Source organism: Equus caballus, chromosome 8 (genome assembly GCF_041296265.1).
Source record: "Equus caballus isolate H_3958 breed thoroughbred chromosome 8, TB-T2T, whole genome shotgun sequence".
Lineage (NCBI taxonomy): Eukaryota > Metazoa > Chordata > Mammalia > Perissodactyla > Equidae > Equus > Equus caballus.
In genome coordinates, this window is record NC_091691.1 from 24,450,023 (window position 1) to 24,463,481 (window position 13,459).

A 13,459-nucleotide genomic window follows, 5' to 3' on the forward strand; every position below is an offset into this window, starting at 1 on the left:
AAACCCCCAGTACACAGTTGTATATTCTAGTCGTAGGTCCTCCTGGCTCTGCTATGTGGGACGCCGCCTCAGCGTGGCCTGATGAGTGGTGCTAGGTCCACACCCAGGACCCAAACCAGCAAAACCCTGGGATCCCGCAGCAGAGCACGTGAACTTAACCACTCGGCCATGAGGTCGGCTCCATCTTCTTTTTCTTAATTTAAAAATCTTTACATAAATGTTTATAGCAGCTTTATTCCTAACTGACCCAAACTGGAAACAACCTGAAGGTCCCTCAACTGGTGAATGGATAAAGAATGGACAAGCAAACTGATCCATCCACACAATGAAACACACTCAGCCAAAAAAAAGGAATGAACTAGTGAGACACATATGCATCACCCAAATCTCAAATGCATGATGCTGACGTCTGCTTCTGGCCAAGAGGCAGTAACATGGACCAGATTTACCTTCTCACCTGAAACAACCAAAAAATGGGCAAAATATATATGAAATGATGTTTTAAGTTAAGACACTGGACATCAGTCAATGGAGGACAGTGATCCCTGAGAGACAGGAAACAAACGGGGTCAGTCCTACGACGGCCCCAGCTTATTGTCTGGAGAGAGTTTTAGGCCATGGTGCAAAGAGGGGGACCCCAAGTGGAGCCTGTCAGACCCCCTGAGTTGAGAAGACAGAGCTGAGAGTCCAGGGGGACCAAGGAGGTTAGAGTCCTAGAGAGCAGACAGCTGCACACGGAGAATCCTGAGGTGTCCACAGAGTCCCCCCCAGGACTCAGCTGAGCACTGGTCACCACACGCACCAAGGACAACCCCCTGGGAAAGAACCGCCGGACACGACTAGAGGTCAGAGTGGATGGCTCTCACGCAGGCCCAGGAGTAGCGCCTGCTCCCACCAACCAGCCTGGAAGACCTCGTGACTCACGGGGCATTCGCCTTGCCTCAGGAATTGGGGAAAATAAGCTCCAGACTGAGCGCTGTTTTGGTCCCAGGTCAATGTTAAAGCAAGAGTCAAAAAGATCAAATTATTTCCAAGTAACTTAACTGCATCCAATATAAAGCTCGAGAATATTTTTAGGAATACTAAAATACAAAAGAAGAAGTAGGGGGAGGGGGAGGAGGAGAGGAATGAAACCAACTCACAAGGTAACATTCACTACTTCTGAAGTCCAGTCAACAATAACCCCGCCTGCAAACAAGCCCTGCTTCACTTTCTTTAAGAGGTGTTCTTATGGATTGAATTGTGTCTGCCAAAAAGCTATGTTCAAGTCCTAACCCCCAGAGATGAGAATCATGATTCAAAGTTGGTTATTTTATTTTTATTTTTTTCTGCTTTTGCCCCCCAAATCCCCTCAGTACATAATTGTACATTTTAGTTGTGGGTCCCTCTAGTTGTGGCATGTGGGATGCTGCCTCAACGTGGCCTGACAAGCAGTGCCATGTCTGTGCCCAGGATCCAAACCAGTGAAACCCTGGGCCACCAAAGCAGAGAGCATGCACTTAACCACTACACCACCAGGCCAGTCTCTAATGTTCATTCTTTCAATAAATATTTACTGAGGGCCTACTGTGTGAAAGCTCTGGGGATCCAGTGATGACCAAGACAGAGATAAGATCCCTGAGATCTCATGGAGATTATATACCATGGAGGGAAACACACAACTAACATGGAGACAAACACTTTCATACAATGGTAACTTGAACAAAGGAAACAAAACAGGTGATATATAAGTGACTGGGCGGAGACGTGAACCTCTGGGGGTTCAGGAAAAATCTGTTTTTGGAAGTGTTATAATAGGTGAAATTGTGTCCCCCAGAAAGATATGTTGAAGTTCTAATACCCACTACCTCAGAATGTGACCCTATTTGGAAATAAGGTGTTTGCAGATGTAATTAGTTAAGTCGAGATGAGGTGACGCTGCAGTGGGGTGAGCCCTTAAGAGGAGAGGACACACAGAGACAAGCGCACAGGAAGAAGACCACATACAGAGGCTGAAATTGGAGGATGAGGCTGCAAGCCCAGGAATGCTGAGCACCGACGGCCACCACCATAAGCTGTGAAGAAGGAAGGCAATAGTCTACGCAGACTCTCAGAGGGAGCATGGCCTTGCTGGCACCTTGATTTCACACTTCTAGCCTCCGGAACTGTGAGAGAATACATTGCCATTGTTTAAGCCCCCCACTTTGTGGTACTTAACCCAGTTTGTGGTCAGCGCAGCCCTAGGAAACGAATCCAGGTGTCATTTGAACTAAGGCTTGAATGGTGAGAAAAGGCAACCACATGAAGATTCAGAGGGAAGAATGTTCCATGCAAGAGCAGGAAGAGAAAATACAGTGGCTGGGGAGCACCGATCCAGGGAGGTGAGATAGGAGAGGTGACTGGAAAGCTAGGCAGGAACAGATCTTGTAGGACCCTACAGGGGAGGGGAGGGAAATTGGATTCAACTAGCTTTGAGGCGTTTGTGTCATTTGAGCGACAGAAACAGCTGTCCAGAGAGTCACCCAGAGTCTTAGAGGGCAGGAGTCTAGGATCTATTAGTTGCAGTAAATAATAAGGACAATGTGAGATGACAGGGCCCTGTCTGCGCTTCCCCGCCCTGCCCGGCGACCTTGCTGGATGGTCAATGTCAGTTCTAGCATTTCAGGCCCTTGGATTTGGCTCAGGTCAGGCAATGCCAAGAGTGGGGTGAGCTTTCACCTCCCCGACATCTCCTTTCTCCCTCCAGACCCGAGACACCCCAAATAAACACAATCTAAGTAAAATAATCTCTGCAAATACACCTCGCGAACAAGCTCTCCAGGCCCAACCGGGAGAGAGAGACTGGAGGCGCAGAGACACCCTTAAGGAAGCAGCAACAGACACTGCCAAGACCTGCAAAGCTACAGCAGTCCCCTGGCCCGACCGCGGCGCGGGGGCGGAGCCGGGGGAGGTGCTTGCGCATGCGCGGGGCCGGCCTCCCGGCCAGGGGGTGGAGCGGGCGCCGGGGCGGGGGCCGGGGCGGTGACGTCAGGTGCGCGCGTGGCTCCGGCTGCGCAGGAACAGCTGGTCCCTCGGAAGGCGGTCGGGGCGCGCACCGGAGTGGGGTGCTTGTGGCGGGTCGCGCCACGCTGCGGGAGCAGCCGCCGTCGCCTCGGCCCGCTGCACCATGTCCGGCCAGCTGGAGCGCTGCGAGCGCGAGTGGCACGAGCTGGAGGGAGAATTTCAGGAACTGCAGGTAGGGCCGGGCCACCTGGTCCCGCAACTCTGCTACCTGCGGCGCAGTGCCTTCCCCTTCCTGCTCTCCCAGCCCGGATGGTGGGGGCCATCATGGCCCAGGGCCTGTCCCTGGCTAGGCCCTGGGGGCTGGGGGTCCGTGTGGGTCAGCCCCCTCCCATCTCCCAGCATTTCAGTTCTTCATCCACTTGGGGCGCCCGGCGAAAACCCCCTATTCTCCCGCCCGCGCACTGGCTCTTTGCTCCGCGCCCCTCCTTCGCTGCAGAAAGTTGCTCTGTGGCCTCAGGGGAAGTTCCAGGCGTGCCCGTGTAGGGGAGGCCTGAGGGGGCAGGTGTGTACTGGGACTCCAAGAGAGCAGCCCAGCCCCCACCTTCGCAGGAGTCTCCCCTGACCCCGGTCCCGCCCACCGGCTTTTGGCGGCTCTCCTTGCGCTCTTCTCTGGCGGGGTAGCCCTCTCCTCTGCAGCTCCATTCTGGAAGATGTGCTTGGGAACCGTTCACCTCGAACCCCTAGGCTTTGCTTAGGGATCAGGGAGTCCTGTTCTCCGTCTTTGGGGCTCTGGTGTCTGTGCCTGCCTCTCCGGCGCTGCTGCAGGCTGAGTTTGGCGTTGTGGATGGCATCTATCAGTTCTGACAGCTGGCTTGCCTCTGTCAGCGCTAGAAGCTACTCCCAGCTCTTCACCCTTCTGGCCCAGAGCCTTACACGGGGTGGCATGAGGGCGGGTGTAAGACAGGCCCCTTGAGAGAATGGCATTGCCGCGGGAGTTCCTGGCAGGAGGAGTTGTTTCTGATGGGAGGCTCACAGAGGCCTCCGCCACCTGCTCTGGTGACTAGAGACGCCTCAGGAAACCTTGGGGTTGGCCAAGAGGGACCCTTGGATCATTTTTGGTGACGGGGCTGTTCCCTCTCCAGCCACCAGATTCCAGAGTTCGCCTCTGTTTGCCTGAAATCACATCGTACACCTGCACCTCCTTCCTGTCCTCAGCTGGAGCAGTGACATTTTTCCTGTCCATGTGGCTCTCGTCTGCAGTTAGCTGGCCTCTAACAGTGTCCAGAGGAGGGGAGAGGAGATTGCCAAGGGTGTCTGTAATGGGTCTTTCTAGACGTGAGGCAGCAGGTCCTGATCCATAGAGAGAGAAGGGCTGGGGAACCTGAGCAGGAAGGAGGCGTGAGCAGCGGGTCAGGTATCTAGAGGAGGGTGTGCCCTTCTTGGCCTGTCCAGCATGTCTGGGTTGGTGGCTTCTGTTTCAGATCTACGGCTTCACTCCCACACAGTTCCCAGGGGACCCTTCTGCCTCAGCAGCTTCTTAACCCTTTTTCCTACTGGGCTATCAAGCTATGTCCTGCTGCTGAGCCACGGAGGGAGTATTAGGGTGAAGACTGAGAGAAGAGTTTTGCCATGTGGAGCTTTTGTTGTTAATTCCTTTCCCTTGCCCTGGTTTAGACTAGTAGGAGGAGCAGGAATCTTAACACTTCAGAGCTATGCAATTAATGCAGTTAACAACAATTAGATAGCTAGTCTTGGCAGGCAGAGGTTGCAAAGGAGATCTTTGATTTGTTGTTGTGTTCTTACTTGGTGGCTCTGGGGCTCAGGTGTGAGAGACAGAGAGGAGTTGGGACTTAATCCTGGATTTTGTCCCCTGGTGCACAGCAAGTGTTGTAGAAGGACTGACCGGGTAGAAACTGATGTCCTCTGCTCAGTTCTTCAGCAGTGGGGGAACTGGAATGGATTGGGTCTTACTTTGGGGGAAAGGGACCCTTCTGGCCTCAGGCTTTGTTGGGCAGCTTCTGGGTCAGAGGCCAGTGATGGATGGAAGGCCACGGAGTCCTCTTGGGGTCAAGGTCATAGACTGGAGAAAAATTCACAGTCTTCAGTTCATAGATGAGGAAATGGAAGCTTGGGCATGCTAATTGAGTGAACTGAGCTCACACAGCTCTTTAGAGTAAAGTTAAGGCTAGAACTTAGTTCTCTAATCTTTAGTTCAGGTGTCTACCATTGTGTTGGGGGCCCCCTCTCTGTCTTCACACCCCTGACCCCCCATAATAAATGAGAGCTCTGCACTCCTGAGATGAACTCTGGAAATATGCATATAATAAGTGGGGTGTACATTGTCATTGTGCATGTGTTGGACGGACTTTCAGATATGAGACATTTGTTGGGGAACACGGAGGTCACAACAGGTAAGCAGGTGGGTGGCTTGGAACTAGAAAGGTTAACAATAGGAATGATTTTTCTCCCACCAGAAAATCTCAGTCTATCTTAATTTTCCTGTGTCTGCCTTAGAATCTAGGATTTGTGGGTTTCAAATTTGTATCTCTCTGATTCTCTTTCTTGGGGTAATATATAATCTCTGTGTTTTACCTCTCCTTCCATTTTTCAAATGAAGGGAAGAAAGAAGAAACCCAGTTCTCAGACCCTAGAAGATTTGAAAGGTCTTTGGAATTCCTCCCCGCCTCCAAAAAGTTATAGTCTCTGGGACTTTCTAGAGAAAAAGATCTGTTTTCTTTTGACTGTGATTTGCACCTGCCAGGGCCTTACTGGGCTCAGGGGCAAGGTCCAGGGGCAAGGTCCAGTCGCTATAGGACCTTGTTTTTGGCTGGCTGAGGTTTCCATCTTGCTGGTGAATTGAGTGTCAGTCTGAAACCAGTGTATGTTTGGCCCTGTGGCCTGTAGTGTGATCACAGAAGGTCACTTGTGGTTATGGTGGCGGACAGCTGAGTGTTTCCTGCCTTGCGTGACTGGAAACCTGACGTTGTCCCTCCTTACTCAGGAAGGAGGTGGTCGTAAGTGGCCTTTCCGTAAACCTGATCTCAGCAGTGCTGGGGCCTGGTAGGCCATTGTAAAGATTTAGCCCTTTACTGCCGATGAAACTGGCATCTCTCTGGTTGTTGTATATAGAATAGAATTGGGGAGCAGACAGGAAAGAGGACTATATTGTTATTTCATTAAAACCTTATAAAATAGACCCTTTTACTCCCAATTTACAGGGGAAAAAAATCAATTCCCCAAAGCAACAGGGCTTGTAAGTGCTTGGAGTCAGGATTTGAACCCACGCTGTCGAACAGAACAGTGGTTAAGAGCACAGACTCAGGGGCTGACCTGGTGGTGCAGCGGTTAAGTGCGTATGCTCCGCTTCAGCGGCCCGGGGTTCACTGCTTCAGATCCCGGGTGTGGCACCCGGGGACATGGCACCGCTTATCAAGCCATGCTGTGGTAGGCGTCCCACATGTAAAGTAGAGGAAGATGGGCACGGATGTCAGCTCAGGGCCAGTCTTCCTCAGCAAAAAGAGGAGGATTGGCAGCAGGTGTTAGCTCAGGGCTAATCTTCCTAAAAAAAAAAAAAAGCACAGACTCAGTCTGTGCCCTGGGGTCCTCTTTTGTGGGCTTTTGTGTCTCTTCCATCTTGCCGTTGCCTTGTGGGCCTTTTTCTTTAGAAGCGAGTTCTGTGGAAGGAACTCTGGGGAGGGAGGTGGGATTCCTGGGTACAGGCCTGATCTCTGCCATTGTCTAGTATCAGACCTTGAGCAAGCCTCCTCTCTGAGCTTAAGTTTCTTCATCTACAAAACAAAGGCTGATAGTAACAACAACAACGACAAGAGCTAACTGATACTTGGAATGTCCCATTTAATCTAAATGACAACCATGCTTCATGGATGAAAAGACTGAAGCCCAGAGATGTCAAGTAACTTGAACGTCATGGAGCCAGAATTTGAACCCAGGCCTGCTGTATAGGTCAGATACTTTTTGGGTTCCTAACACAGTGGACTCAAACTTTTCAACTTGCAAGTTCTCATTTCTTTTGTATGGTGCTTTAACACAGTGCATTAGTCAGAATTCTTAGTTGCAAGTGACAAAAACCCAATTTGACTGGCTTTGAGCCAAAAAAGGGGTTTATTGGCTCATGTATTGCAAAGTCCAGAGACAAATGGCTTCAGGCAAGGCTGGATCCAGGGGCTCCAGTGATGTCTCTGTGTATCTCTCTGTCTCCTCTATGTCATTTCATTCTCAGGCACTCTCTCCCGTGTTGTGGCCAAGAGGACCACTGGCACTCCCAGGCTGATGTCTACTAGCTTAGCAAACCTGGCAGAAACAGATCATCTTTTTCCCTGTAATTCTAGCAGGAGTCCCAGGGCTGACTCTCATTGGCCTGTCTTGGGTCATGTGATTATCCCTTACTTAACCAGTTACTATGGCACTGATTGGCTGGGCCTTGGTACGTGTCTACCCACGGATCCCAGGACAGGGATCAGTGCCACTCAAACCACATGAAATTAGAGTTGGGGAGGGGCTGTCCCATGAAAGAAAACCAAAATACCAATAGTGAAGAAACAGAGAGGGGTGCTAGACAGACATCTTTTGGGGGATAATAGAAACAGTTTATATCTGTAATTCTCAAACTGTGTCAAGGCACTCCCAGGGAGCTGCAGCAAGCTCACGGGAGCACAATGCTATAATTTAAATTTTCAGGGGAAGCGCAGTGACGTCTGTCACACGTCGCTTAGACTGCTAGCTTGAGGCAGTTAGTTCACAGTTGCACGTTAGGTCATGCCGCCTTCTTTTCGATGATGTCATTTCTTTCGAAGTTGAGTTTTCAGTGGTCTCTGATGAAAATCAAGTACTAGATGAAAATCAATATGGAACAAGAAATGAGAAGGGCAGTGTCCAGTCTGATTCCAAGGTTTGAGAATTTGTGCAGAGCCCAGCGGACGCACATCCCATTAGTAAATAATTCTGGTTATGTCAGAATGAAATAATAATATTTTTGTCGATTTCTGTGTACTCGTTTTTCCAGAGGCTCCTAAGTTGTTAGGACGTAAATACTTTTCAAATATTTGACCTAAGGACTCCGGGCAAAGCTTACTGAGATGCTAAGGGCATGGGGAACTGGCAGAGTTCGGGAATTTGTTTTCTGTCCTGATTGTGGCGGTGGTTGCACAACTGTATATATTTGCCAAAATTCATTGAATTATATACCTGAAAATTGGTGAATTGATATGAAAATTATACCTCGATAAAACTGATTTAAAGAGACCAGTACATGACCTGTTACATGTATGTCATCTCCCCGCCCTTTTACAGCTGAGGAAACTGAGGTACAAAGAGATTATGTAACTCAGCTAAGAAGTGGCAGACTCTGGATGTGCAGTCAGACATTGTAACTCTGGAGCCTAATCCCGTAACCATGGTGTTCTCCTGCCTCCTCAGTGCCTGACATACATGCTGATAGCCCTGTTTATTCCTTTAACAGACATCACTAATCGCTCCCAGCGCATGATTGAGTATCGCCCAATATAGAATTGAGACAGTTTAGGTGAAGTCAGCTTGCCATCCTTGGTAGTGGTTCCATGGTGATGAGTCTTCATTAAGTATACTCAACATCCAGAAATCTTTATTTGAAGTTGATTCCTTGGAAAGAGAACTATGTAAATAGAATCTCTTGAAAACTTACCACCAGAGAGAAGCACAGCTGTAAGGCACCACGTTTTGGTGGTGGCCATGGCTCTGTTGCAATCTACTGGGTTGTCCATCAACTTGCCGTGCTCCTGGGCCAGAGCCCTGTCTGAAAATGCCGTGAGATTCCATTTCTGGCAATTCTTGGAATAAACGTTGCCTCAGGAGTTGTGACTCCTCAGTTCTGGATCTCATGACGCAGCCAGGTTGTGTTAGGGAGGCATCTCCGGATGTTTCGCGGCCGTGCTGGGACCTGGAGTCATGAGCCTCATCTTCCCACTGGGGCAGAGCTTTGGGCCTCAGAGGACAGGGGAGGCGGCAGATCTCAAAATCCTCCAACGGAAACTTGCTTGTTTGTGTCTTCTATACGTGGCCTGAAAGGGTGATGATCAGATGTGTAGGAAAGCAGCTATGGGCATCTTAGTTCACAGAGCTGATGTTAGTACTTCTATTTTTTTTTTTTTTTTGAGCAAGTTTAGCCCTGAGCTAACATCCACTGCCAATCCTCCTCTTTTTGCTGAGGAAGACTGGCCCTGAGCTAACATCCATGCCCATCTTCCTCTGCTTTATATGTGGGACGCCTGCCACAGCATGGCTTGACAAGCGGCGCATAGATCCGCACCTGGGATCCGAACTGGCAAACCCTGGGCCACCGAAGCTGAGTGTGCGAACTTAACCGCTGTGCCACTGGGCCGGCCCCAGTGCTTCTATATATATATATATATATATTTTTTTTTTTTTAAGGAAGATTAGCCCTGAGCTAACATCTGCTGCCAATCCTCTTGTTGTTGAGGAAGACTGGCCCTGAGCTAACATCCTTGCCCATCTTCCTCTACTTTTTATATGTGGGACGCCTGCCACAGCATGGCATGCCAAGTGGTGCCACGTCTACACCCGGGATCCAAACCGGGGAACCCTGGGCCGCCAAAGCGGAACGTGTGAACTTAACTGCTGTGCCACTGGGCTGGCCCCCTATTTTTTTTTTTAATTCATCCTACATTTTTATAAGGAATATGTATCCGCATAGTTAAACATTCAAATAGGAGATACATACAAGAATTCTCTTAACACTTGTTTATAACAGGTAAAAACTGGAAACCTAAGTGTCCGTCAGAATGGATAATTCCCCTCAACACCCACGGAGCGGGACATCAAGAGGAGAGTAAATAAACTAGAGCTGCATGTATCAACATGGATAAATCTTTTAAACGGAAAGGCAACATTGAATGAAAAGTTGCAGAGGGGTATTTACAGTGTGACATTTATATTAAAGTTAAAAACGTTCAAAACAACACTATGTATTGCTTCCTGAGACATATCTGTGGAGTACAAATATAAAGACTTGCAAGGGAGTGGTGTGGGCCACATTGAGTCTCGTGGAGATTTGAACGGGGGCCCCCGGCAAGAAGCCATGACTCCCGTAAGGGTCGCACTGAAGAGTTTAAGGGAGGGGCTGTTTACAGAGGTGTAGCAGTTTCGGGGGAGGCCTCGGACCTGGGGCCAGTCCTAACCCTAAAGGGGCAGAGGGAGGCAGGCAGTCACTAGAGCTTGGCCGAAGCTTGTTGCTGGGGAAGGGGAGCTGCCACCGGCGCTGGCCCTGTCCTGGTTGAAGGCTGCAGCAAAGCAGGGAGGAGGCAGGAGCAGCAAACACCCCCACCTCTCTCTCCTCCTCCCTCCCGTCTTCTGTCCGTGCAGCCTATTAGCTAAACCCCAGTAGGAGGCAGAGCAAGGGAGCCCAGGAGACGCGGTCTGTAGGGGTCAGCCTGCCAGGGCACAGAGAAAGACAGAGTTGATCTGGGCTGGGCATGGGGGCAGAAATAACCAGCAAAAGGATCCCCCTCTTTGGGGGCAGAGGATGGGAATACCGCCTAGAAAGAGTACATAGGGGCTTTCAACCCTGTGGACACTATTATTTCTTAAACTGAGGGTGAGAATATGAATGTGAATGTTATGTTTATTTTCTATTATATGATTTTTCATCTCTTTTTCTATGCCTGAAATATTTCATAATAAAATGATCAGGAGACCAAAAAATAATCGAGCAGTACTAAAAGGGTTATATAGAAGAAAGAGGCTCACTGTCAATCATTTCCATGATTATGACCGTGCAAATGTCATTTACTGCAGAATCAAGTACTATGCTTGTTTTTTCTCTTGGAGATTTTGATTACATTTATAGAGTTAACATTTGATTCTTTACTGGCAATGTTTGCCTTATAATTAGCCTCTTTTCCCCTCTAAAGCTCTGTCTTTAGATATTCTGTTAACTGTGTTTTTTTTCTTTGCTTGGTCTTGAACTAGACAGTCGCGGGGTTGGGTGTGCTTTGTGCTCCCGGATGGAGTCCTTTCTTCCACAGCTGCCCCTGTGCTTTGGTGCCCCCAGCACTCTGGGCTATTTTTAGAGGTAGCAACTTGGTGTGGAGTCCATCACGTTTGATAAGCTGGTATTCCCTGCGCTGTGTGCAGAGCGCCCACTCCCAGTTTTTGGTACGTGTCCTCATGTTCCAATCCACTGCTGCCAAGTTTAGAAATAAAAATAGTGGTTTGGCAGTTTGGCATTTTCTTTAAAAGTTAAACATACATTTACCGTACAACTGGGCATTTCCATTCCCAGGTATCTACCCAAGAGAAATGAAAATATGTGTCTACAGAAAGACTTGTACGTGGATTTTCATGGTAGCCAAACAGTAGAAAGAACTCAAGTGTCCAACAACTGGTGAATGGGTAAACAATATGTGGTATATTTATAGCAAGTTTTTATTGCTGAATGGCAATAAAAAAATACTAATACATGCTACAGTGTAAATAAACCTCAAAAACATTATGCTAAGTGAAAGAAGCCAGACACAAAAACCACATATTATGTGATTCCATTTATATGAAATATCCAGAAAAGACAAATCTATAGGGACAGAAGGTGGATTAGTGGTTACCAGGAGCTGTGGGGGGAGAGAGTGGGGAGTGAGTGCATCGACCCCGGGGATCCTATTGAGTGATAGAATGTTCTAAAACTGGATGTGGTAATAGTTGCACAACTTGGTAAATATATAAAAATCACAGAATTTTGCACTTAAAATGAGTGCGTTTTATAGGATGTAAATTGTTACCTCAATGAAATGGTTAAAAAATAATGGTTAAGATTCTTAGTTTGGTAGAAAAACACCCAACGTGGTGGTTCAGAGAGCTACATTTTTGGGTGACTGTTTAGTTACTGGCTCGATGAAGGGTTCTTTCAACCAGGCTCCAAGTCTTTGCTTTGGCATTTTTAAGATGACAGTGCCTTGGGCAAGAGCTTGGTAATAATGAGTCCAAGATTTGTGGCTTCTCTTCTTACCTGGTGTGGTTAACTTTGTCCAGTAGGAAAGCTCTGTTCTTTGGCATATTAATCTAGATTCTGACACTTGCCTCTGAAGTGGAGACACTCAACCCAAACGGGCAAAGCCAAACATAAGATGGAATTTCTTTGCTCATGTAATTGGGAAGTCAAAAGTGTACCGCTTCAGGTATAAGCTGATCCAGGGGCTCAAATGAAATCATCATGGCTCAGCCTTCGTCTCTCTCTCTGCCCTGATTTCCTCTTAGTTGGGTTCATTCTCAGGCAAGACAGCCCCATTAGCTCTGGGCTCACATCCTGCTACCTTCAAAACTAGTGGAAAAAGAGTTTCTCTTTTTTGGCAGTTCTGATAAAAGCCCCATAACTGAGCTTCATTGGTTCTGAATACCAGTTCCTGAATCAACTGGCTGGGTCAGGAGGCTGATGTTCTGATTGGCCAGGCCTGGGTCATGTGCCCTGGAACCCAGGGTAGGGTCAACCCCACTCCTACCTAGATCTCGTGGACTGAGTGTGGGGGAGGGATGGGTCTCCAAAGAAACTATGGGGACATTAACCAGAAAGGGAATAGCTGCCTAGTTGGCAAAAACAACAGAAGGTGTCCATCTGGTGAGTAGTTCCGTTCAAGGCAACAGGGACAGGGTTGATTGGATAAAAGGCAGGATTGGATTGCCTCAGTGTGGCCCATCTGCTCCTGGAAAAAGCATCTCAAAGCACAGGTCCTTTTGAGGGTCTGCTGAAGACACCGTCTTGTGCAGAGGGTAGCCAGAGGCTCCGAGGGAAGACAGGAGTTGTATCGCCTCCGCCTGCCAGAACCACCCCATCGACAGTGCATCAAGAGATAGCAGTTATAAAATGGTGCAGCTGCTGTGGAAAATGGTATGGCAATTCCTCAAAAAAATTAAACATAGAATTACTGTATGATTCAGCAATCTCACTTCAGGGTATATGCCCAAAATAATTGAAAGCAGAGACTCGGACAGATATTTGTACACCCGTGTTCATAGCAACATAATTCACAACAGCCAAAAGATGGAAGCAACCCAAGTGTCTGTCCACAGACCAATGGATAAACCAAATATGGTATATATGGACAGTGGAATATTATTCAGCCCTAAAAGGGAAGGAAATTCTGATACATGCTACAACATGGGTGAGTCTTGAAGACATTATGCTATGTGATAAATAAGCCAGTCACAAAAAGGCAAATACTGTATGATTCCACTTATATGAGGTCCCTAGAGTGGTCAGATTCATAGAAACAGAAAGTCGAATGGTGGTGGCCAGGGCCTGGGTGGGAGAGGAAATGGGGTCATAGTTTGATAGGTCTAGGCTGTCAGTGTGGGATGATGCAAAAGCTCTGGAGATGGATGATGGTGATGGTTGCACAACAACGTGAACGTATTTAATGCCAATGAATTGTATGCTTAAAAATGGTTAAGATGGTAAATTTTGTGTGTATTT

The 13,459-nt window shown here is 48.2% G+C and overlaps 1 protein-coding gene across 5 annotated transcripts in view; it reads left to right on the forward strand.

The window, feature by feature from the left end:
• The first annotated feature begins 2,975 nt into the window (after positions 1-2,975).
• Positions 2,976-13,459, forward strand: part of TMEM120B (transmembrane protein 120B) — a 42,116-nt gene continuing 31,632 nt past the window's right edge. For 3 of the 5 annotated variants that reach the window (XR_011420838.1, XR_011420839.1, XM_023647203.2), the window contains exon 1: positions 2,982-3,214. Coding sequence is in view for 3 of the 5 variants with exons in the window: in XM_023647203.2 (XP_023502971.1) it covers positions 3,146-3,214 (69 nt within the window). In the remaining 2 variants the exon portion in view is untranslated. Of the gene's footprint in view, positions 3,215-13,459 lie in introns of all 5 variants that reach the window. The other 2 variants (XM_001496221.6, XM_005612612.4) reach the window with 2 other exon arrangements.